General features: G+C 39.9%; 1 protein-coding gene across 1 annotated transcript in view; it reads left to right on the top strand.

The window, feature by feature from the left end:
- THEM4 (thioesterase superfamily member 4) overlaps positions 1-9,163 on the top strand; it is a 49,314-nt gene extending 40,151 nt beyond the window's left edge. Inside the window, exons 5-6 of the mRNA XM_086392732.1 lie at positions 5,362-5,486; positions 8,546-9,163. Of these exons, the coding sequence (XP_086248858.1) occupies positions 5,362-5,486; positions 8,546-8,586 (166 nt within the window). The 3' untranslated portion in view covers positions 8,587-9,163. The remainder of the gene's footprint in view (positions 1-5,361; positions 5,487-8,545) is intronic.
- The last annotated feature ends 15,674 nt before the right edge of the window (positions 9,164-24,837 follow it).

The raw sequence follows: 24,837 nt of genomic DNA, 5'->3' as shown, positions 1-24,837 counted from the left end.
TATATTCTAGAACTAAAGAAAATCATGAGCCATAGATACAGAAAGTACAACTTGATATAAGAAATATAAATAAAAAGAGATCTGTATCTTCAGAAATTACAGAATACTAAAGGCAAAGTGATCTGAAAGCAGTCAGAGATAAAAGACAGGATTCTCATAACAGAGTAGTCTTGCCTCTTAGAAGCAGTGTATGTCTTTTCAGCAATAGTGCATGTGAGAAGATAATAAAATATCTTCAGAGTGCTAAAAGAAACATGTAACTTAGAATCATGCTCTTGGCAAAACTAAACTTGAAAAATGAAGTTTTTTATTTTTACTTAAACAAAAATGGGAAACATTTACAAACAGGACAGTCCTAGGGAACTTCTAAGGAATATACTTAAGAAAGAAGAAAAGTAATACCACCAGACAGGAGGATGAAAGAAAGAATAATGAGCAAATATATCAGTAAATATGTTGATAATGTACATCTCCACAAAATCTATATGTAAGTAGTAATAATGGCTATATTCTGGGGATTTCAAAAAAGAACAGCTAAAATACTGAACGAAAATAGTATGGGGACTTCCTTGATGGTCCAATGGTTAAGACTTTGAGCTCCCAGTGGAGGGGAACTAAGATCCCACATGCTGTGTCCAATAAATAAATAAAATTTAAAAAGCATTTTAAAAAATAATATGTAGTTTGGGGAGGGGGTAAACATAGGTGAACATAATTAATTTTTGTATTTTTCTGTGGCAAAGTGATTAAAATAATAATGAAAAAATGAGTATATATAGTTAAAGCCTAACCAGTAGAAGAGTCAAAACCAAATAACTGTATAAATAAATAGAAATTTTTAATTTCTTGAAATGTAAGAAAGGGAGGGGAAGCATCATTAGAGTCAAATAGAATACCAAAATAAGATGGTAGAAATAGCTCTTAATGAAACACTAAGTACACTAACTATAAATGGACCAAACCATCAGTTCAGAGAAAGAAATTATAAAATTGACGTTTACAATACAAAAATCTATAAACTGTTTATATGAGACATATCTAAAACATGACACAGAAAATGGAAGGGAAAATATGCTAGGCAAAAGAAAGTGGAGTAGCCACAGAAAAAAATAAATTATCAAAAATTAATACTGGGGGTAGAGGAGACTACTTCATAATAATGAGATTCAATTCAGTAGTGGATAGAAACAATTCTAATCCAGTATGTATATAATAAAATAATTTTAAAGTTAGTAGATTCTTAGGAATAAATTAATCTGTTTTCATAGTGGGAGATTCCAGCAAGCTGTTCTCAATTATTAATCAAGCAGACAAAGAAATTTGAACACCTCAAGATAACAAGTATGATTTATTAGACATATGTTGAACCCTATATTCAGTAATTAGAGAAAAATATACTTTCTGCTTAGACATTCTTGGAAAATTTACAAAAACCAATCAGGATTAGTCCATAGATCAAACCTCAATATATTGTAAAGAATCAAGATATTATAGGCCAAGTTCTCTGTACATTAAACTAGAAGTCAAAAATACAGACTTTTTTTTTTAATGTAGTAAATTAGTTGGGATAGCACTAGGTACATTTATAACGCTTAACGTTTTACCTGATTAAATCAATAGACTTTTTGTTTGCATTGTCTTATGTGTGAAAGTTAGTAAAGGACCCACCCCTGAAATGATTCAAAGACCTGGATCCTTCCTGGGTGTGGCTGCTCTATCCTCTTAGGGCCTCAATGACTTCTTTATTCAATTATTAGGCTTTCTAACCCTTTTCTTTTTTTTGTCAACTTCAAAAACTTTTTTTTTTGCAACTTTTTCCATTTCATCTGAGTTTTTAAATTTATTAACATGAAGTTATTAATAGTGTTCTCAATTTTTCTTAGCTCAGGTAAGTACTTAGTTATGTCCTTTTTGGTCCCAATTCAGTCAGTTGAGTCCAGTCACTCAGTCATGTCTGACTCTTTGCTACCCCATGTACTGCAGCACGCCAGGCCTCCCTGTCCATCACGAACTCCCGGAGCTTACTCAAACTCATATCCATCGAGTTGGTGATGCCATCCAACCATCTCATCCGCTGTCGTCCCCTTCTCCTCCTGCCTTCAATCTTTCCCAGCATCAGGATCTTTTCCCATGAATTGATTCTTCCCATCAGGTGGCCAAAGTATTGGACCTTCAGCTTCAGCATCAGTCCTTCCAATGAATATTCAGGACTGATTTCCTTTAGGATGGACTGGTTGGATCTCCTTGCAGTCCAAGGGACTCTCAAGAGTCTTCTCCAACACCACAGTTCAAAAGCATCAGTTCTTCAGCACTCAGCTTTCTTTATAGTCACATCCATATATGACTCCTGGAAAAACCATAGCTTTGACTAGATGGACCTTTGTTCAAAGTAATGTCTCTGCTTTTTAATATGCTGTCTAGGTTGGTCATATCTTTTGTTCCAAGGAGCAAGCGTCTTTTAATTTCATGGCTGCTGTCACCATCTGTAGTGATTTTGGAGCCCAAAAAAATAAAGTCTGTCACTGTTTCCATTGTTTCCCCATCTATTTCCCGTGAAGTGATGGGACCAGATGTCACGATCTTAGTTCTCTGAATGTTGAGCTGTAAGCCAACTTTTTCACTCTCCTCTTTCACTTTAATCAAGAGGCACTTTACTTCTTTTTTGCTTTCTGCCATAAGGGTGGTGTCATCTGCATATCTGAGGTTTTTGATATTTCTCACAGCTATCTTGATTTCAGCTTGTGCTTCATCCAGCCCAACGTTTCTGATGATGTACTCTGCATGTAAGTTAAATAAGCAGGGTGATAATATACAGCCTTGATGTACTCCTTTCCCAATTTGGAACCAGTCTGTTGTTCCATGTTCAGTTCTAACTGTTGCTTCTTGACCTGCATACAGATTTCTCAGGAGGCATCAGGTGGTCTGGCATTCCCATCTCTTTAAGAATTTTCCACAGTTTGTTGTGATCCACACAGTCAAAGGCTTTGGCTTAGTCAATAAAGCAGTAGATGTTTTTCTGCTTTATTTATTTATGCTTTCTCTGTTTTCTTGATCTGTTTGTCAGACTCACCATTTAACTTTTTAAGCCTCTTTGTTGTATATGTATGTTTTCTCTTTTATTTTTAAAATTTGCTTGTGTCTCTATTATCTTTCTTTTTGCTTCTAACACACATCTAAGTAAGTTGTCTAATAAAACTGGATAAATAAAATTATATGAAGCCTGTTTTTTATGCCAATCAAGCTTATCTGTGCCTAAATATTAGTTGCACTAAGAAAATTATATTCTATAAACAGTTATATTATTTTGTATTTCTCCTTTCTTTACTCTTTCTTATTAAACAAGGAACTTTTCATTCTAAGCGACAGACCTCTTAATTCACAATAGTGCAAGGGAAAAAGGAACGTATTGGCTTGCATGGTGGAGAAGACAGATATGTCTGGGTGCAGACATTCAGTGATGCCATTGAATCTGTGCCTGTGTCTCAACCACACTTTCCTTTAGACCTTCTCCATCCTTGGGTAGCCTTTCCCAATTTAATGCCACAGCTAACAGGCAGGCTTGTATCTTGCAAGCCTAGCAACTCAAGCAGAAAGAAAACCCAGCCCCAAGGGCTCCAGCACAAGTTCCAAGATTGAGAGTCTCAGCTCATGCTCATATGCACAACCAATCACTGTTGAGGGGGGGGGGGGGGGTGAGTCAGGGGGTGTGGGGGATAAAAGTCAGCTGTCAACCCTAGTCAACATACATGGGTTAAAAATGGTGCTGATTCCCCAAAGAAAAGGGAATGTTGGTGTGTGGATGAGTGGTGAGAGGTAGAACAGATGGATAAATGAAAGGAGTGGTGTTAGTAGGAAAGGAAGATGCTGAGCAGGCAAGAACACCTAATGTCCCCTAGGTCTTAGTAAATACTGGATTGGCAAAGCTCAGTTTTTTCATCAAGAAGTTCAGGAAAAGCTAATGGGAGCAAAAACTGGACAGAAGGGTAATCAGAATGTTCATTTCCTTTCCTCGTGGAGTAGTTCCTTAATCCACATGATGGTACTACAGGAACACAAAACACATCTCCCTGCTCTACTTCGTGTTTCTACCAACTAAAATTTTACCTTTAAAGGGTTAACATTTTTCACTACAGCACTTTCTCTAAGATTCCCAGAGTTGACTATAGATGCATATAGCCATATATCCAGTAGACACATATAGCTATATAAATTTAAATATAAATTAATTGAAACTAAAAGACGCTTACTCCTTGGAAGGGAAGTTATGACCAACCTAGAGAGTGTATTGAAAAGCGGAGACATTACTTTGTCAACAAAAGTCTATCTAGTCAAGGCTATGTTTTTCCAGTGGTCATGTATGGATGTGAGAGTTGGACTATAAATAAAACTGAGCACCGAAGAACTGATGCTTTTGAACTGTGGTGTTGGAGAAGACTCTTGAGAGTCCCTTGGACTGCAAGGAGATCCTACCAGTCCATCCTAAAGGAAATCGGTCCTGAATATTCATTGGAAGGACTGATGCTGAAGCTGAAACTCCAATACTTTGGCTACCTGATGTGAAGAGTTGACTCATTTGAAAAGACCCTGATACTGGGAAAGATTGAGGGCAGGAGGAGAAGGGGATGACAGAGGATGAGATGGTTGGATGGTATCACCAACTCAATGGACGTGGGTTTGGGTGGATTCTGGGAGTTGGTGATGGACAGGGAGGCCTGGCGTGCTGCGGTTCACAGGGTCACAAAGAGTCGGACACGACTGAGTGACTGAACTGAACCAAACTGAATAGAAACTAAACTAAAGATTTAGTTTCTCATTCACAATAGCCATATTTTGAATGCTCAGTAGCCATCTCTGGCAACCATGTTGGACAGCTCAGCTGTGGCCCATCGTTTCTGTCATCACTTACAGTTCTGTTGGACAGCTCTGACTTAGCACATTAAGCTAATACCAGCAATTTGTTATTCAGTGTCTTTCTAGTGACAGTTACTCTAAAGTGGATGGGTGAGAAATTTTGATTATGACAGAGAAAACGAGAGACGCTGACTAGGATTTCAGCTCCCTTCAGATGGGACAGTCCCTGCCATCACAGAGCTGGAATCCCTGGTGATCTCTTTGCACGTACCCCACAACAGCAGGCTGGGACTGGATGCCCAGGAGCCACCTGAGCGCAGTGTGCTTGGGAGCAAGGGAGTGTGAGCGTCTGGTGATGTCAGCCCCACTTTAGGAGCAGTTTATCTAAGTCAGTCAGTACCCACTGATACCCACATGTCATAAATTTCCACCCCTGTCATGCACTTCATCATCTCTCAGTGTTACATAAATCTGATAAAAACAGATGTTTTTTCCTTTTTTGTTCTGCAGACCTGTCCCTCTTTGTTCTGTTGTTGTGATAAATAGCCAACTTGATAAACTTGAGGGGAGGAAATTGTTTCTTTCCTGTAATGTTCGAAGTGTTGATGAGAAGACACTATACTCAGAGGCAACAGGTAAGAAGCTGCCACTTGCTATTTTAGGTTTGGTTTCAGCTGTTTGGGGTTTTTTTTTGTTTGGGGAGGGGTGGGGTTGATTTGGTTTTTTAACCCATGCATGCCCAGAAATTCTTAATTCCCTGTCATGCAGAGAACAAGCTATTCTTATTCACTGTTTTCCAGTATCTCTCAAAATTATAGTCATGTGCCTTTTGACCCATTTTCAGGATTTTATTCCAAAGGTGTACTGACATGTGTTCAGCATTACAATGTGTGTAAGGTTGCTCTGTTGTTTAGTTGCTGAGTCTCATCTGACTCAATTGGGACCCCATGGACCCCCTGCCAGGCTCCTCTGTCCATGGGATTCTCCAGGCAAGAATACTGGAAAAGGTTGCCGTTTCCTTCTCCAGGGGATCTTCCCGATCCAGGGATTGAACCCACATCTCCTGCTTGGCAGACATATCCTTTACCACTGAGCCACCTGGGAAGCCCCTAAGGTTGCTCTAGAGTTCTAGTATTGGTGCCACTCATTCAGTGTTATTTGACCTAGCCAAAGATTGGCCAAACATAGATATCCATCAATAGGAGACTAGGTAAACAGACTACAGCTCATCCATATACTATATTGTGTGTGCCATAAAAATTATTGTGGAAGAAAATGGCAACCAACTCCAGCATTCTCGCCTGGGAAATCCCATGGACAGAGAAACCTGGCAGGCTACAGTCCATGGGATTACAAAGAGTCAGACACAACTGAGCAATTAAACAACAAATAAGAATAAGGGAACTCTTTGGGTATGATATGGAGCTATATGTCATTACTATACACTGAACGAAAAATACAAGATACAGGACAGTGACTGTATTTATGCTATCATTAGTGCAGAAAAAATGATAGGTTCTTCCCATTCTCTTCCCTTTTTCTTCTTCCTTCCATTTCACCCCTTCCTTTCTTCTCAAATATTTCTAAAGCTATTAGGGAGAGTCGGGGTGGGGCGTGGTAGGCCCAGGGGTGAGGGCAGGGCCATGGGGAGGGATGACTACATCAGCCCGCCGCTGTCTAGGAGCCTGAGTGGAGTAAAGGATGTCGGCACAGGGCAGTGGCCCAGCACAGGATGTCAGAGTCCAAGTAGGGAAAGGGAAGAGTTCACATGGGGAGCAGCATGGGTGGCGGAGCCCACAGGGGAAGGGTGGCATCTGCACAGGCTGGGAACCAGAGTTCCAGATATGGAAAAAGTGCAAGTGAGAATGAACCCTATGGTCCTGGATTGGAGTTGGAGATATTGGACACGGATATTTTCTGTCTTTTGCTCTTGCAAATACTGTTGTAATCAGTAACTTTGTATATTGTCAGCTCTCACAGGGCCTTTGCAAGTGATGGGTCCTGGAAGCCTCATCTTCAATAGCTTCAGATTTAGGAAAGTTAATTTACATATCCAATACTTTTTGTTTGTTTTTTTCTTCTTATTTTAATGGAGCTCAGATTCACATGTTTGGGTTAGTCAGAATCCTTGATGTAGAATATATATACTCATTATTAGTATTTACATGAAAGGTAATCTTTTACTTACTCGTTCACTAATGTGTTTATTTTTTCTAATTTAACAAACATCTTGAAATTTTCAATCAAACAAGAACAGAATCTTAATAATATTATATCCCTACCTAATTACTTTTCTCCATCTCATCCTTCTGTTTTTCCTTCGGAAGTAACTCACTGCCTTCAGAAGTGATCTCAAATTTTGTGGTTTTCATTCCTTTATACATTATTTTTTTAAGTTTTATTAAGAATATATGTGTGCCTAAGTAATATATTGTTTAGGTGTTTGTTTTTGAACTTTGTAGAAAAGAGATTGTACTGTATGTGCTTTTCTGGGATTTGATTTTTTTTTCCCCACTTAGCTTCATATAACAAGTTCACACATGTTGTTGGTTCTGTAGCTTGTTCGTTTACTACAGTATAATATTGCATTGTGTGACTATACTGCAATGAATTTATCTCCTCTTCTAATGGTGGAAGTCTGACTATTATGAATGAGGCTACTATGAACATTCTTATTCATGTCTTCTGCTGGTATATATGGGCAAGAGCTTGGCCTATGCTTAGGAGTGAAATTTCTGGGTTGTGGGGTGTAAGAATGTTCAGCCTTACAGAGGAATGCCAGATTATTTTCTCAAGCTGTAACAAATTACATTCCCACCAGCAATAGATGAGATTCTCTTGATTCCCTATTTTTTCCAGCAATTGATAAAATCAAACTTCTTGATTTTTGCCAAATGGTTGTAAAATGATATATCAGTATGATCTTAAGTTGCATTTTCCTGATATATTTATTAATCATATTTGTCTCCCATTCTGCAAAATTCCTATTTGTTCAGCCTCTTTTATTGTTTTTTTCTTACTTTTTAAATTGGTTTATAGAAATTCTTTATCTATATTTTTATTAAACTAATCTTTTTATTGACTATATAAGCCACATATATCTCCTAGAATATGTAAGTTGCCTTTTATTTGCTATGTTATCTTTTTATGAACAGAAGTTTTTGATGTAAATATATTCACATTTATTAAATTTTTTCCTTTACAGTTAATGCTTTTGTGTCTTGTTTAAGAAATTCATTTTTCCCTTAAGTGTCAGCTTTTGCAGCAATGATGGATAAAAGAAGCAGGAGAAAGATCATGAATAATTTGAATCCACAGTTAATTTAAACCCCATCCCAGGCTGTGGTTTGTGCTTCCTGTCTCATTAAATCTTTCAGTATCATAAAGGTACCAGATGGCTCAGTTGTAATTTTACTTCCTTTCACCTTCTTGACTATCTCTAATGGAAGTGGTAAAGAACCATGAAATGACCAAGAGGTAGACGACTTGGTTACCCAGGAGTTGCTAATACAGTATTGTGATAGTCAAAAATTGATTCTTAATTTAGCTGAAAAATGAGAGTATGCAGATATCCTGAGAGTACCAATATGAATCAAAGTGCTTTTCTTTGTGTGTATTTATATATTTCTACTTAGAGAAGTTTCATCAGGTCAAAGTCAGTTGACTTATAATCATCTCCTTCTATTTTGTTTAGGTTTATTTATAAAGCTGGATCCTGAAAAAAGGTCAACATAAAAGAGCTTCTGGTGAATTCCATAGCAGTCTGCATAAGGCTGCCCCTCCTCCAGAAGAAGCAGTGGTCTCCAGTCCTGCTCTTGTCATCCACTGTTAAATCCCCATCAGGCAAAACCTGCTAACACAGACCTTCCTAAATAAGTCTTTTGAATTCAATTCCAGGAGCTCCATTTCCACCTTCCAAACTTTTTTAACACAGAGACACTCTCTGTGACAGTATCAGCAATTCTTTCTGTCTCCTTAGGATGAGTGTCTGGTTCTCCTAAAATCTGAATGGGCTCCTTAAGGTTGCTCAGGTGTGATGTCTGATCCATTGCAGACTAGAGGAAAAATTCATACTGAAACTTTTACCACAAACTTGGAAATGCCAGAAAACTGAAGAAAGGAATGAATATGTGGGTACATGAGTGTGTGTGTGTGTGTGTGTGGTGTGTATGCATTATAAATTACAAAACTAGCTTTGTTGTATCTAAACAAATCTTCTAGGCTACAGTAGGAAACAACCAGTTTCTATAGAATCAGACCCTTCACCTCTGTTGTCTTGGAGTCTAGGGATTAAACTACTTTACCATTTTAACATAGACTGTTATTATCTCTTACCAGTAGCATGGTTTATCATCACTGGAAGCAGCCTGTATTCATTTCCTAAGTGTCTTAATCCATTTGGACTTCTATAACAAAATACCACAGGCCAGGTAGCTTGTAAAAAACAATAATTTATTGTTCACAGTTAAAATGAGTTAAAATGGAAAGTCCAAAGATCAGGATGCCAGTGTGTTCACCTTCTGATGTGGGCCCACTTACTAGTTCATATCTGGTACCTTCTCATTGTGTCCTTACATGGTGGAAGGAGCTAGAGATCTCTCTGGATCTTTTTATAAGGACACTATTCACATTCTTGAAGGCTTCACCTTAAGCACATCCCAAAAGCCCTGCCTACTGATACCATCATATTGGGCATTAGGACTTCAACATATGAATTGGGCCAGCCCAGGGTGGGGTGAACCAAACATTCAGACCATAACATTAAGGCTGCCATCATGAAGTACCACATACTAGGTGGCTTAGAACAACAGAAATTCATTGTCTCATGGGTCTGAAGACTTTAAATCCAAAATCAAGGTATCAGCAAGGCTGTGCTCCCTCTGAAGGTCTAGGGAAGGGACTATTCCATGCTCTCTCCTAGCTTCTGGTTGCCTAATGCGTTCTTTGGCTTGTAGATGCATCACCCTACCTTCAAATGGCATTCTCATGTGTGTCTTTGTATCATTTTCCCTCTGTCCATGTTTCCCCATTTTATAAGGATACCAGTCATATTGGTAGGGTCCACCTTAACAACCTAGTTTTAATTTGATTACCTCTATAATTGATTACCTAAGATGGGAGGGTCATGGTGGAGAGGTCTGACAGAATATGGTCCAGTGGAGAAAGGGATGGCAAACCACTTCAGTATTCTTGCCTTGAGAACCCCATGAACAGTATGAAAAGGCAAAATGATAGGATACTGAAAGAGGAACTCCCCAGGTTGGTAGGTACCCAATATGCTACTGGAGATCAGTGGAGAAATAACTCCAGAAAGAAAGAACAGATGGAGCAAAAGCAAAAACAATACCCAGCTGTGGATGTGACTGGTGATAGATGCAAGGTCTGATGCTGTAAAGAGCAATATTGCATAGGAACCTGGAATGTTAGGTCCATGAATCAAGGCAAATTGAAAGTGGTCAAACAGGAGATGGCAAGAGTGAATGTCGCACATTCTAGGAATCAGCAAACTAAAATGGACGGGAATGGGTGAATTTAACTCAGATGGCCATTATATCTACTACTGTGGGCAGGAATCCCTTAGAAGAAATGGAGTAGCCATCATGGTCAACAAAAGAGTCTGAAATGCAGTACTTGGATGCAATCTGAAAAATGACAGAATGATCTCTGTTCGTTTCCAAGGCAAATCATTCAATGTCACAGTAATCCAAGTCTACGCCCCAACCAGTAACGCTGAAGAAGCTGAAGTTGAATGGTTCTATGAAGACCTACAAGACCTTTTAGAACTAACACCCAAAAAAGATGTGCTTTTCATTATAGGGGACTGGAATACAAAAGTAGGAAGTCAAGAAACACCTGGAGTAACAGGCAAATTTGGCCTTGGAATACGGAATGAAGCAGGGCAAAGACTAATAGAGTTTTGCCAAGAGAACGCACTGGTCATAGCAAACACCCTCTTCCAACAACACAAGAGAAGACTCTACACATGGACATCACCAGATGGTCAACACCGAAATCAGATTGATTATATTCTTTACAGCCAAAGATGGAGAAGCTCTATACAGTCAGCAAAAACAAGACTAGGAGCTGACTGTGGCTCAGATCATGAACTCCTTATTACCAAATTCAGACTTAAATTGAAGAAAGTGGGGGAAATCACTAGATCATTCAGGTATGACCTAAATCAAATCCCTTATGATTATACAGTGGAAGTGAGAAATAGATTTAAGGGACTGGATCTATAGAGTGCCTGATGAACTATGGACAGAGGTTCGTAACATTGTACAGAGGAGACAGGGATCAAGACCATCCCCATGGAAAAGAAATGTAAAAAAGCAAAATGGCTGTCTGGGGAGCCAGACAAATAGCTGTGAAAAGAAGAGAAGTGAAAAGCAAAGGAGAAAAGGAAAGATATAAGCATCTGAATGCAGACTTCCAAAGAATAGCAAGGAGAGATAAGAAAGCCTTCCTCAGCAATCAATGCAAAGAAATAGAGGAAAACAACAGAATGGGAAAGACTAGAGATCTCTTCAAGAAAATTAGAGATACCAAGGGAACATTTTATGCAAAGATGGGCTCAAAAAGGACAGAAATGATATAGACCTAACAGAAGCAGAAAATAGTAAGAAGAGGTGGCAAGAATACACAAAAGAACTGTACAAAAAAGATCTTCATGATCAAGATAATCATGATGGTGTGATCACTCACCTAGAGCCAGACATCCTGGAATGTGAAGTGAAGTTGGCCTTAGAAAACATCACTATGAACAAAGCTAGTGGAGGTGATGGAATTCCAGTTGAGCTATTTCAAATCCTGAAAGATGATACTATGAAAGTGATGCACTCAATATGCCAGCAAATTTGGACAACTCAGCAGTGGCCACAGGATTGGAAAAGGTCAGTTTTCATTCCAATCCCAAAAAAAGGCAATGCCAAAGAATGCTCAAACTACCGCACAATTGCACTCATCTCACATGCTAGTAAAGTAATGCTCAAAATTCTCCAAGCCAGGCTTCAGCAATACGTGAACCGTGAACTTCCTGATGTTCAAGCTGGTTTTAGAAAAGGCAGAGGAACCAGAGACCAAATTGCCAATATCCGCTGGATCATCAAAAACGCAAGAGAGTTCCAGAAAAGCATCTATTTCTGCTTTCTTGACTATGCCAAAGCCTTTGACTATGTGGATCACAATAAACTGTGGACAATTCTGAAAGAGATGGGAATACCAGACCACCTGACCTGCCTCTTGAGAAACCTATATGCAGGTCAGGAAGCAACAGTTAGAACTGGACATGGAACAACAGACTGGTTCCAAATAGGAAAAGGAGTACGTCAAGGCTGTATATTGTCACCCTGCTTATTTAACTTCTATGCAGAGTACATCATGAGAAATGCTGGGCTGGATGAAGCACAAGCTGGAATCAAAGATTGCTGGGGGAAATATCAATAATCTCAGATATGCAGATGACACCACTCTTATGGCAGAAAGTGAAGAGGAACTAAAAAGCCTCTTGATGAAAGTGAAAGAGGAGAGTGAAAAAGTTGGCTTAAAGCTCAACATTCAGAAAACGAAGCTCATGGCATCTGGTCCCATCACTTCATGGGAAATAGATGGGGAAACAGTGGAAACAGTGTCAGACTTTATTTTGGGGGGCTCCAAAATCACTGCAGATGGTAACTGCAGCCATGAAATTAAAAGATGCTTACTCCTTGGAAGGAAAGTTACGACTAACCTAGACAGCATATTCAAAAGCAAAGACATTACTTTGTCAACAAAAGTCCATGTAGTCAAGGCTATGGTTTTTCCAGTAGTCATGTATAGATGTGAGAGTTGGACTGTGAAGAAGGCTGAGCGCCGAAGAATTGATGCTTTTGAACTGTGGTGTTGGAGAAGACTCTTAAGAGTCCCTTAGACTGCAAGGAGATACAACCAGTCCATTCTAAAGGAGATCAGTCCTGGGTGTCCTTTGGAAGGAATGATGCTAAAGCTGAAACTCCAATACTTTGGCCACCTCATGCGGAGAGTTGACTCATTGGAAAAGACTCTGATGCTGGGAGGGATTGGGGGCAGGAGAAGGGGACCACAGAGGATAAGATGGCTGGATGGCATCACTGACTCGAAGGACGTGAGTTTGAGTGAACTCCGGGAGTTGGTGATGGACAGGGAAGCCTGGTGTGCTGCAATTCATGGGGTTGCAAAGAGTCAGGCAGGACTGAGCGACTGAACTGAACTGAAAGTGAAAGTGAAGTCGTGTCCAACTCTTTGCGACCCCATGGACTGTAGCCTAGCAGGCTCCCCCATCCATGGGATTCTCCAGGCAAGAGTACTGGTGTGGGTTGCCATTTCTTTCTCCAGGGGAATCTTCCCGACCCAGGGATCAAACCCGGTCTCTCTCATTCCAGGCAGACGCTTTAACCGCTGAGCCACCAGGGAAGCCCTGAACCTCTATAAAGACCATATTTCCAAATAAGGTCACATTATAAGATATTCTGAGGGTTAGGACTTTGCCATACCTTTTTAGGGGCAGGGGACACAATTCAAACCATAACAGAACTTTAGACAAGAATAAAAGTAAATTGAGAAACCAATATCGTAGAAAATATATTCTCTTCCAGTAGATTGAGTTGAATCTATTGCAGGCAATGGATTCTTTGGGCTTCAGGTTCTTGCTTGTTTTCTCCTTATTGAAAGTTTAGGCTGAACTGAGATCACCATTTCGAAGGTCAAACTGGTTTAGTATTGACAATTTCCTATGGCTCAACGTAATAAATTAGAAATATCTTTGTGGGGGCTTCCCCAGTGGCTTCCCTGGTGGCTCAGTCATGAAGAATCTGCCTGCCAATGCAGGAGATATGGGTTTGATCCCACATTCCTCAGAGTAGTTAAGGCCATGTGCCACAACCATTGAGCCTGTGCTCTAGAGCCCAGGAGCTGCAATTATTGAGTCAACGCACTGCAACTACTGAAGCCCACATACTCTAGAGCCCATGTTCCACAAGAGAAGCCAGCACATTGAAATGAAAAGTGGCTCCTGCCCACCACAACTAGAGAAAGTCCTCACACCAATGAAGACCCAGCATAACCAAAAATAAATAATACAATTTTTGAAAAAAGAAATATCCTTGTGGTACCCTAGCCAGTCATCCTTCCACAGGTACAAGATCAGCTGGACTCCTCTGCTTCCAGGGCCAACTGATCCTGGGATGGCCAAGTCTCCTGTCCTAGAAGCTCTGTCTGTAGGGCCCACCTGAAGTTCCCAAACTCCAAGAAAAGCCCCAGCAGATGACTCACTGCAGAGGCGAGGCTGGTAGTTTCATCTCCCTGGAAACTCAGAGCTTGCGAAAGTGTCAGGGAAGTGCCTGGGCTTGCAGCTCTGCAGTTTACATGTCTGGCAACAACCACCCTTTCTTCCCAGTCTTCCTTCCATCTAATCCTAGGACTACAGAGACAGTGGGCTTTTATGACAGCTCTGTCTCACAGCTTGCTTTCAAGGACACTAGGCATGTTAAAAATGTGAAGCTGAAAGAACAAGCCAGCACTGCCATCTATTCTCTCACTTAATTAGTACAATTTAGACAGTGAAAGTACTTAATCATTTGGTCAGACTTACAAAGCTTTGGTAAAGAACCCGCCTGCCAATGCAGAAAACAAGAAATGAGAGTTGGATCCCTGGGTCAGGAAGATCCCCTGGAGGAGGGCATGGCAATCCACTCCAGTGTTCTTGCCTGGAGAATCCCGTATACAGAGGAGCCTGGCAGGCTACAGTCCATAGGGTCGCTAGAGTCAGACACAACTGAAGTAACTTAGCATGCACACACGAAACTGCTACAACACACCAGACCTTCATCCAAGGAAAAAGAAGCTAACAGGAAGAATGCCAAATGACTGGTTTCTCTTCTTTCTGTCAAATATGCCCATACCTCCGCTTCTAGCCATTGTGCAGTTTTAGTTCCGACACTGGTTGGTCTACGTCCAAGGTACGTGGAAGCATATGGGTGAAACTACACCAAATAACTAAGGGAAAAGCTCAGTAGCTGTTCACACAGGGTTTCCCCCATAGCTAGTGAGGGCAAAATGGGTTCCCTGTTTTGCAACAGACTGTTCCTAGGCTTGACCAAGCCCTGGCATTCTTGCCCTTATCAGATTTTTACTTTGATAAATACATAAGATTAGCAAAAGGTGGCTAAACAGGAAGGAGGTAAGAGCCCAATTGTTGCAACCTTCACTCTATTACTAGCTTGCTGTGTAATGCATGCAGTTGTTCCTCACTGCCCATTTCCCCTCTACACTGGATGGAAAATAACATTTTGAATGAAGATTAGGAATAGATGCTGGTCAGTGTTAAAATATCCTTGAACTATCAGTGCAAACATAACAATGCAGTGAGTTTTTGCTCTTAACCCCATGCTTCTAAATGTCTAAGAAGCGCAATAAGAAGATAGTCACGTACAGAAATACATTATTGGAGAAATAAAATATAACGGAAAATAAAGGTAACTTTTTTCCTCTAATTGGAAAGTGAATGGAAACAAAGGGAAGTCAAGAAAAACTTACTCTTTATTAAGCAACTTCCTGTCTCCTGTGTTGCCCACCCCATTACCTTCTCAGGACCCTGACATTCCCTCTACCCTAGGGAGCTGTAAAGTCAAACTGGTGTTCTACTAGTAACCAGCCATCATGGAGCCCTAGCAAAACATATTTTTCAGTGCCAACTATAATGGTAGGAACAAGATAATCTCTTTCAAATTTATATCATTGAAAATAAACCATGGACTTTTCTTCTCAGGAAGGGTTCAAATGTCTTCTGATAGTATTCTTGGTCTTGCACTTCTGTGGTCAACACAGAATTGCAGAATTAGCTCATTCTTAAGTGAAGATTTAAAATTAAGTGGACTGCAGACAAAGGTGCCACAAGAAAAAAGAAAAACACCACAAGATTAATGTCCTTTTTGAATATGGTTACACACATTCTCAACAAGACAGAAGTAAACTGGATTTCAACAGCACATGTAAAAGATTATATACACCACGACCACAGGGGTTATCCCAGAAACACAACAAGAGTTCAACACAAGAAAATCAGTAATAGAACAAAGGCATAAAACTACATGATCGTCTCAATAGATGCAGAAAAGTCATTTGAAAAAAATCAATATCTTTTCATGACAAATATACCAAAAAACAGAAATAGAAAATAACTTCATTAACATAGTAAAGGGCACCTATGAAAAATCCACAGCTAGTATCATACTGAATAGTGAAAGACTGAAAGCTTTCCCCTTTAACTCAGAACCAAACAAAAAAGGATTCCTACTTTTACTACTGCTGCTGCTGCTGCTAAGTCGCTTCAGTCGTGTCTGACTCTGTTCAACCCCATAGACGGCAGCCCACCAGGCTCCCCCGTCCCTGGGATTCTCCAGGCAAGAACACTGGAGTGGGTTGCCATTTCCTTCTCCAATGCATGAAAGTGAAAAGTGAAAGGGAAGTCACTCAGTTGTGTCCAACTCTTAGCAACCCCATGGACTGCAGCCTACCAGGCTCCTCCATCCATGGGATTTTCCAGGCAAGAGTACTGGAGTGGGGTGCCATTGCCTTCTCCATTACTACTGCTATTCTACATAAAACCAAAGTCCTAGACAATAATTGAACAAGAAAAATAAAAGGCATCCAAATTGGAAAGGAAGAAGTAAAGCTATTTTTAGATGATATGGGTTTATACATAGACAATGCCAAAGAATCTACCAAAAAACAAGCTATAGCTAATAAATGAATTCAGCAAAGATACAGCATACAAGACTTCATATAAATTTTAAACTTTTGTGCATCAAAGGACATTATCAAGAAAGTGGAAAGGCAACCCATAGAATGGGAGAAAATATTTACAAATTATGTATCTGATAAGGGTTTAGGGCCCAGAATATATAGAGAATTCTTAAAACTCAACTCCAAAGGCCCACAATTTAAAAATCAGCAAAGCACTTGAATTAACATTTCTTCAAAGAAGGAATACAAATTGCCAACAAACACAGGAAGATGTTCAACATAATTGGTCATGGCTGCTGCTGCTAAGTCACTTCAGTTGTGTCCAACTCTGTGCGACCCCATAGACGGCAGCCCTAGGGAGTTTCATATCAAAACCGCACTTCATACTCACTAAGATGACTATAATTTTGTAATGGGAAATGTGTCAACCAGAATGTGAAGAAATGGGAACCCTCCTACATTGTTGGTCAGAATATAAAAGGGTGCTGCTATTATGGAAGTTTGGTGGTTCCTCAAAAACTCCTAAAGGAAAACATAGGCTAAACACTCTCCAGCATAAATCACAGCAGGATCCTCTATGACTCACCTCCCAGAATATTGGAAATAAAAGCAAAAATAAACATGTGGGACCTAATTAAAATTAAAAGCTTCTGCACAACAAAGGAAACTATAAGCAAGGTGAAAAGACAGCCTTCAGGATGGGAGAAAATAATAGCAAATGAAGCAACTGACAAAGGATTAATCTCAAAAATATACAAGGAACTCCTGCAGCTCACTTCCAGAAAAATAAACAACCCAATCAAAAAAGGGCCAAAGAACTAAACAGACATTTCTCCAAAGAAGACATACAGATGGCTAACAAACACATGAAAAGATGCTCAACATCACTCATTATCAGAGAAATGCAAATCAAAACCACAATGAGTTACCATTTCACGCCAGTCAAAATGGCTGCTATCCAAAAGTCTGCAAGCAATAAATGCTGGAGAGGGTGTGGAGAAAAGGGAACCCTCTTACACTGTTGGTGGGAATGCAAACTGGTACAGCCACTATGGAGAACAATGGAGATTCCTTAAAAAACTGGAAATAGAACTGCCATACAACCCAGCAATCCCACTGCTGGGCATACACACTGAGGAAACCAGAATTGAAAGAGACATGTGTACCCCAATGTTCATCGCAGCACTGTTTATAATAGTCGGGACATGGAAGCAACCTAGATGTCCATCAGCAGACGAATGGATAAGAAAGCTGTGGTACATATACACAATGGAGTATTACTCAGCCATAAAAAAAGAATACATTTGAATCAGTTCTAACAAGGTGGATGAAAATGGAGCCTATTATACAGAGTGAAGTAAGCCAGAAAGAAAAACACCAATACTGTATACTAACGCATATATATGGAATTTTAAAAGATGGTAACAATAACCCTGTGTGCGAGACAGCAAAAGAGACATAGATGTATAGAACAGTCTTTTGGACTCTGTGGGAGAGGGCAAGGGTGGGATGATTTGGGAGAATGGCATTGAAACATGTATAATATCATATGTGAAATGAATCACCAGTCCAGGTTCGATACATGATACAGGAAGCTTGGGGCTGGTGCACTGGGATGACCCAGAGGGATGGTATGGGGAGGGAGGTGAGAGGGGGGTTCAGGATGGGGAACACATGTACACCTGTGGTGGATTCATGTCGATGTATGGCAAAACCAATACAATATTTTAAAGTAATTAGCCTCCAATTAAAATAAATTTATGTTTTAAAAAATATTAAGCACAGAATGACCCAGCAATTCATTCTCAGGTGTATGTTCAAGAAAAATAGAAACATGTCCACACAAACTTATACACAAAAGTTTATAGCCACATTATTCATAATAGCCAAAAGGTGGGGAAAAAAAACCCAAATGGAAAATAACAAATGTTGGCAAGCACATGGAGAAATTCTAACCCTCATATGATGCTAGTGGGAAAATAAAATAATGCAGCCACTATGGAAAACAGTTTGGCAGTTCATCAAAAAGCTAAACATAAAAATTACCATATGACACAGCATTTCCAAAGGAATTGAAAAGACACTCTCCAGCCATCAGAGAAGAAAAAGAAATAAAAGAAATCCTGATTGGAAAAGAAGTAAAACTCTCACTTTTTGCAGAAGACATGATTCCTTACACAGAAACCTCTAAAGATGCCACCAGAAAATTATTAGTGCTAATCAATGAATTAAAGTTGCAGGACATAAAATTAATACACAGAAATTCCTTGTATTTTTATACACTAACAATGACAATTCCTATCTCTTTCAGAATTTTTCACAGTTTATTGTGATCCACACAGTCAAAGGCTTTGGCATAGTCAAGAAAGCAGAAATAGATGTTTTTCTGGAACTCTCTTGCTTTTTCAATGATCCAGCACATGTTGGCAATTTGATCTCTGCACTTTCTAAAACCAGTTTGAACATCTGGAAGTTCACAGTTCATGTATTGCTGAAGCCTGGCTTAGAGAATTTTGAGCATTACTTTACTAGCCTGTGAGATGAGTGCAATTGTGTGGTAGTTTGAGCATTCTTTGGCATTGCCTTTCTTTGGGATTGGAATGAAAACTGACCTTTTCCAGTCCTGTGGCCACTGCTGAGTTTTCCAAATTTGCTGGCATATTGAGTGCAGCACTTTCACAGCATCATCTTTCAGGATTTGAAATAGCTCAACTGGAATTGCATCACCTCCACTAGCTTTGTTCATAGTGATGCTTCCTAAGGCCCACTTGACTTCACATTCCAGGATGTCTGGCTCTAGGTGAGTGTGATTCATGGGGTCGAAAAGAGTCAGACACGACTGAGCGACTGAACTGAACTGAACAATGAAAAATCGGAAAGAGAAATTAAGGAAACAATCTCATTCACCATTGCAACAAAAAGAATAAAATATTTAGAATAAACTTCTGAAGAGACAAAATTTCAGTGAGAGTTGTACTGTGAAAAAAGCTGAGTGCCGAAGAATAGATGCTTTTGAACTGTGGTGTTTGAGAAGACTCTTGAGAGTCCCTTGGACTGCAAGGAGATCCAACCAGTCCATCCTAAAGGAGACCAGTCCTGGGTGTTCATTGGAAGGATGGATGCTGAGGCTGAAAGTCCAATACTTTGGCCACCTCATGAGAAGAGTTGACTCATTGGAAAAGACCCTGATTGTCAGGAGCCACATTAGGCATTACTGACAAAAATGGAGGCACGGCCCCAACCCCCTCCTCATCCTGCAGGCACGGTCCTGGGATGAAGGAGTTAGGTCTTGTGATTCTGACTTGTTTTCTCCTTTCTTCAGTTGAGTTGGTTGGAAAGAATGTTAAGGTGCTTATTGTTCTTGAGAGGAGCATGAGAAGGCACAAAGCCTTCTGCAGTTGTGCCCAGAGAATAATCCGTAAAGTTAACCATTGACATTTGTTCAAGGATCTTTACAAAGAATGTTCCAGAATGAGCACGTAGCCCGCAGCTTGAGGCCATGGGAAGGATTGTTATCTGAAGGATTGTTTTTGAGGGAAATGTTTATGGCAAAAGAAATTTGCTGAATTTAGGGTTTAGGAATAATTAAGAATGGTTAGAAGCTAAAAATTTAAGGAATGTTGTAGTGTTAGCATATTTTACATAGCTTGTAGGGATTAGGAATTTTAGACATATTAATAGCTAGAAGCCTTTTTAGGAGATAGCTTAAGATAGGGGCAAACAGGATTTAGAAAGATAAGAAATAAACTGAGAAAAAAAAAAGAAATAAACTGAGGAATGTGGCATGAGTTACAATGTAATCACAAGTTAAGTATAGGACACATAAAAGGAAGTAGATAATAGATAGTACACCCGATTCTGAGAGAATCAATGAAGCAGGAACTCTGTTTGAAGGGCAACAATGATCTCTGGAGACAATAAATCTGGGTGAGGGGGAACTGAAAATGTCAAACCTCTGACCTAATGCTTTTGTCAAAATATAAAAGAGAACCTGAAGCTTAAAATAAACATGCAGTCCTGCACTTTGAGTCAGAGGCTGCATCATTCTCCGCCGACACTGCTCATCCCTTCAGGCTGATTCCCTGGCTGCTGGAGCTGGACTCCGGCACCTGATGCTGGGAGGGATTGGGGGCAGGAGGAGAAGGGGACTGCAGAGGATGAGATGGCTGGATGGCATCACCGACTTGATGCACATGAGTTTGGGTGAACTCCAGGAGTAGGTGATGGACAGGGAGGCCTGGCATGCTGCAATTCATGGGGTCGTAAAGAGTTGGACACGACTGAGTGACTGAACTGAACTGATATATGGAATCTAGAAAGACTGTACTGATAAATCCATCTACAGGGCAGCAGTGGAGATGCAGACATTGAGAAGAGACTTGGACACAGTGGGAGAAAGAGAAGGTGGGATATTTGAGAGAGTATCATTGAAACATATACATTACCATATGTAAAGTAGATAGCCAGTGGGAAAATACAGAATGACACAGGGAATCCAAAGCCTGTGACAACCTAGAGGAGTGGGATAGGGAGGGAGGTGGGATGGAGGTTCAAGAGGGAAGGGACATACATTTATCTATGGCTGATTCATGTTGATGTATGGCAGAAACCATCACAATATTGTAAAGTAATTATCTTCCAAAGAAAGAAATCCCAGGGCTGATCTCAGGAGGAGAAGGGGACGACAGAGGATGAGATGGCTGGATGGCATCACTGACTCGATGGACGTGAGTCTGAGTGAACTCTGGGAGTTGGTGATGGACAGGGAGGCCTGGCTTGTGCTGGGATTCATGGGGTCGCAAAGAGTCGGACACGACTGAGCGACTGAACTGAACTGAATTATCTTCCAATTTAAAATAAAAGACTGAAAAAAAAATAAAATTTAATTTTAAAAAAGAGAGACTCTAACAGGACTTATTGTTAATTGCAATGTTTTTTAATTTTATTAATATTATTATTATTTTCAGTCTGGAGCTGCAGTGTGCAGGCTTCTCTCCAGCTGTGGCCCGTGGGCTCACTACTTGTGGCACATGGGCTTGGTTGCCCCACAGCATGTGGGATCTTAGTTCCCTGACCAGGAATCTAACCCAAATCCCCCACACTGGAAGGCAGATTCTTAACCACTGGACCTCCAGGGAAGTCCTCCACTGCAGTATTTTTCAAACTGCCAAAAGGAAGAAAACCAAGTGCCCATCAGCAGATAAATGGGTAAACAAAATCCATAAAACATAATATTATTCAGGCATAAAAAGAAGGAAATTCTGACACATGCTACAACATGAATGAATCTTGAAAATACGCCAGACACTAGAGGACAAATATTATATGATTCCACTTGTATGAGTTATCTAGAGTAGGCAAATTCATAGAGACAGAAAACAGATTAGAGTTTAAAAGAGGGCTGGAGAGAGTGAGGAATAGGGAGTTATTGTTTAATAAGTACAGACTTTCTGTTTGAGACGATTAAAACATTTTGGAAATAGTGGTGATAGTTACACAATATTGTGGATGTAATTAATGCCATGAGTTGTACACTTGAAAGTGATTAAAAAGGCTAGTTTATGTTATATATATATAATACATATACCACAACTTTTAAAATTTAATATAACATATAGAAAGCATTGAATTATACTTTCCTGTGTGAATTGTATGTTAAATAAATGTTATATCAATAAAGCTGTTTTAAAAAAGAGATAATATTAACAATGCAAGCACGTGTCCCCCTCACTATCCCGAAGTATAGCATTCCTATGAAGCCTTTCATAAGCTGAAATAAGGTAAAGGGAAGAAACAGTTTCCTAAGGACACGTCTTGCTGGTAAGTTGAGACAAAGCACAGATGCTCACAGACACGATTCAAAGGTGTGGCGGCTTGATGCTAAGGTGCTGAAGACGCTGAAATTCCCTGGGAAGGAGTTGATGGTGCCACTCGGGGTGTCTCGGGGTACCTGCCGCCTCTAAAAGGCTCACTGCAAAACAAATGAGGAATGCTATTTTTGCTTTTCGACTTTTTTCATAAAAGCAAAAGTCCTCTTCAGATTTCTTTCAGTTAGTGAAAACAGAAACAGGTACTTTTATAAAATCAAAGTTGAGTAAAGCAAATTTTTCAAAAGCAAACAAAACAGCAGAGCCATCCCTCATTACCAGGAGTCCTTTGTCAGTCACATTACAAGACTGAAACAATGACTGATGTATTTGGTTTCGTTGATCTCATTTAAAATACTATTACATTAAGCTGTTTATAGTAAAAGCAAAAATATGATTTGTATTGACACCAAATAAATTATTTTAATTGTTTAAAAATTAAGTGGGCTGGAAAATGTATCAATTTTGTGTTTGTGCTGTGTTTATTTTGCAAATCTTCTTTAACTTATTGCTCAGAGGAAATCAAAATTGCCGAAGCAAGAGGCTGAAGTTTTCGTTTCCTTCTACTCCTTCTCAGCAGGTTCTTCCTAGGCTACAGTCATTCTCAATAGCAGAACATTTTCAAACTCATTCAACTTATCTTTGACCCTCAAAAGCCTTTCAGTACAATGATCTGAATCTTACCAAATTGCCTAATAATCAGACAAAGTGATAAGAAACCAGAAAGTTTTCCCACTCATTTCTTAATCTCAAAATCTTAATAAAACTACCTAACCTTTTTCCCTGAAGGAAAAGTATTGTGAAATAGATACAAACTGTTCTTTTTTTTTTTTTTTTTTCCTATAACACCTTTACGCAACACTATTTGGTCTGTTATGTAAACAGGACGGAGGTTAGCAAATTTTATCCAAAAGAACCAGAGGGTAAATATTTTAGGCTCCTTGGTCATACAATCTGTCACAGACATCGTAGTTCCAAAGCAGTTACTGATAATAAAAGTAGCCTCCCTTATCCATAGGGGATACTTTCAAAGACCCCCGATAGATTCCTGAAACCTCAGATATTGCTGAACCCTATATATACTACGTTTCCTCCTCTACATATATACTGGTGATAAAGTTGGGGCTTCCCTGGTAGATGAGCTGGTAAAGAATCCACCTGCAACACAGGAAACCCAGTTCGATTCCTGGGTCAGGAAGATTGCTTACATAGGCTATCCGTTCCAGTATTCTTGCCTGGAGAATTTCATGGACAGAGGAGCCTGGCAGGCTACAGTCCCCCAGGTCGCAGAGTTGGACATGACTGAGCAACCTTCACTCACTTCATTATGATAAAGTTTAATTTATAAATTAGGCACAGTAAGAGAACAATAATAACTAACAATAAAATAGAACAACTATAACAATATACTGCAATAGTTATGTGAATGTGATAGCCCTCTCTCACAATAGCTTATTGTACAAACTTAATGCCTTTTCCTTCTTAAAAAGCACGTCCCTTGCACTCTGGCCATAACTTTCACAGTCTGAGGTGCAACAGCAAACTAGCACAAAGTTCTTTGTCCTTTTTCACAACTTCATGACAGAAGATGAAGTTCTTCATGGATAGAAGATTCATCCTTACCATCCTTCTTAGCAACCTCAGCATAGGATTTTTTTTCTTTGCTTTTTCAGTTGAGAACTTTCACCTTTTCACTTAAAGGAGACACTGTCTCTTTGGGAATTCTCTTGGACATATTTGAATTGCCAGTATCACTACTCTTGTGCTCTGGGTGCTCAGTCATGCCCAACTATTTGCGACCACGTGGACTATATACAGCCCACCAGCCTCCTCTGTCCATGGGATTCCCTTGTGTTCAAGACTTCATGCCCCTTATCATAATCCTGCTCTATGTGGCTCTCATACTCAAAAACTTGAGGAATCAGAAAATCTCTCCTAACATTCTAAATGATTCCCTTTTAACTTCTCCCAACTCTGAGAGGGGAACCAAGCTTTCCCCACTTCTGAAAGTTCCTGTACTCCTCCAGATTCTTCTGATCAAACTAAGAACTCCAGCTCCCCAGAGGAACAATCCCTGCAGGGACAACATTTTATCAGCCAGTCTGCCCCTGTTACCAGGGTCAATTTGAGCACTGCTGCTACTGCTGCTAAGTTGCTTCAGTCGTGTCCAACCCTGTGCGACCCCATAGACAGCAGCCCACCAGGCTCCCCCATCCATGGGATTCTCCAGGCAAGAACACTGGAGTGGGTTGCCATTTCCCTCTCCAATGCAAGAGAGTGAAAAGCGAAAGTGAAGTCGTTCAGTCGTGTCCGACTCTTGGCCACCCCATGGACTGTAGCCCACCAGGCTCCTCCGTCC

Source organism: Bos grunniens, chromosome 3 (genome assembly GCF_055505025.1).
Source record: "Bos grunniens cultivar Pamir isolate PY7600 chromosome 3, Bosgru_T2T1.0, whole genome shotgun sequence".
NCBI lineage: Eukaryota > Metazoa > Chordata > Mammalia > Artiodactyla > Bovidae > Bos > Bos grunniens.
Note: the sequence above shows the minus strand (reverse complement) of the source record. Positions and strands in the feature narration are given on the sequence as shown.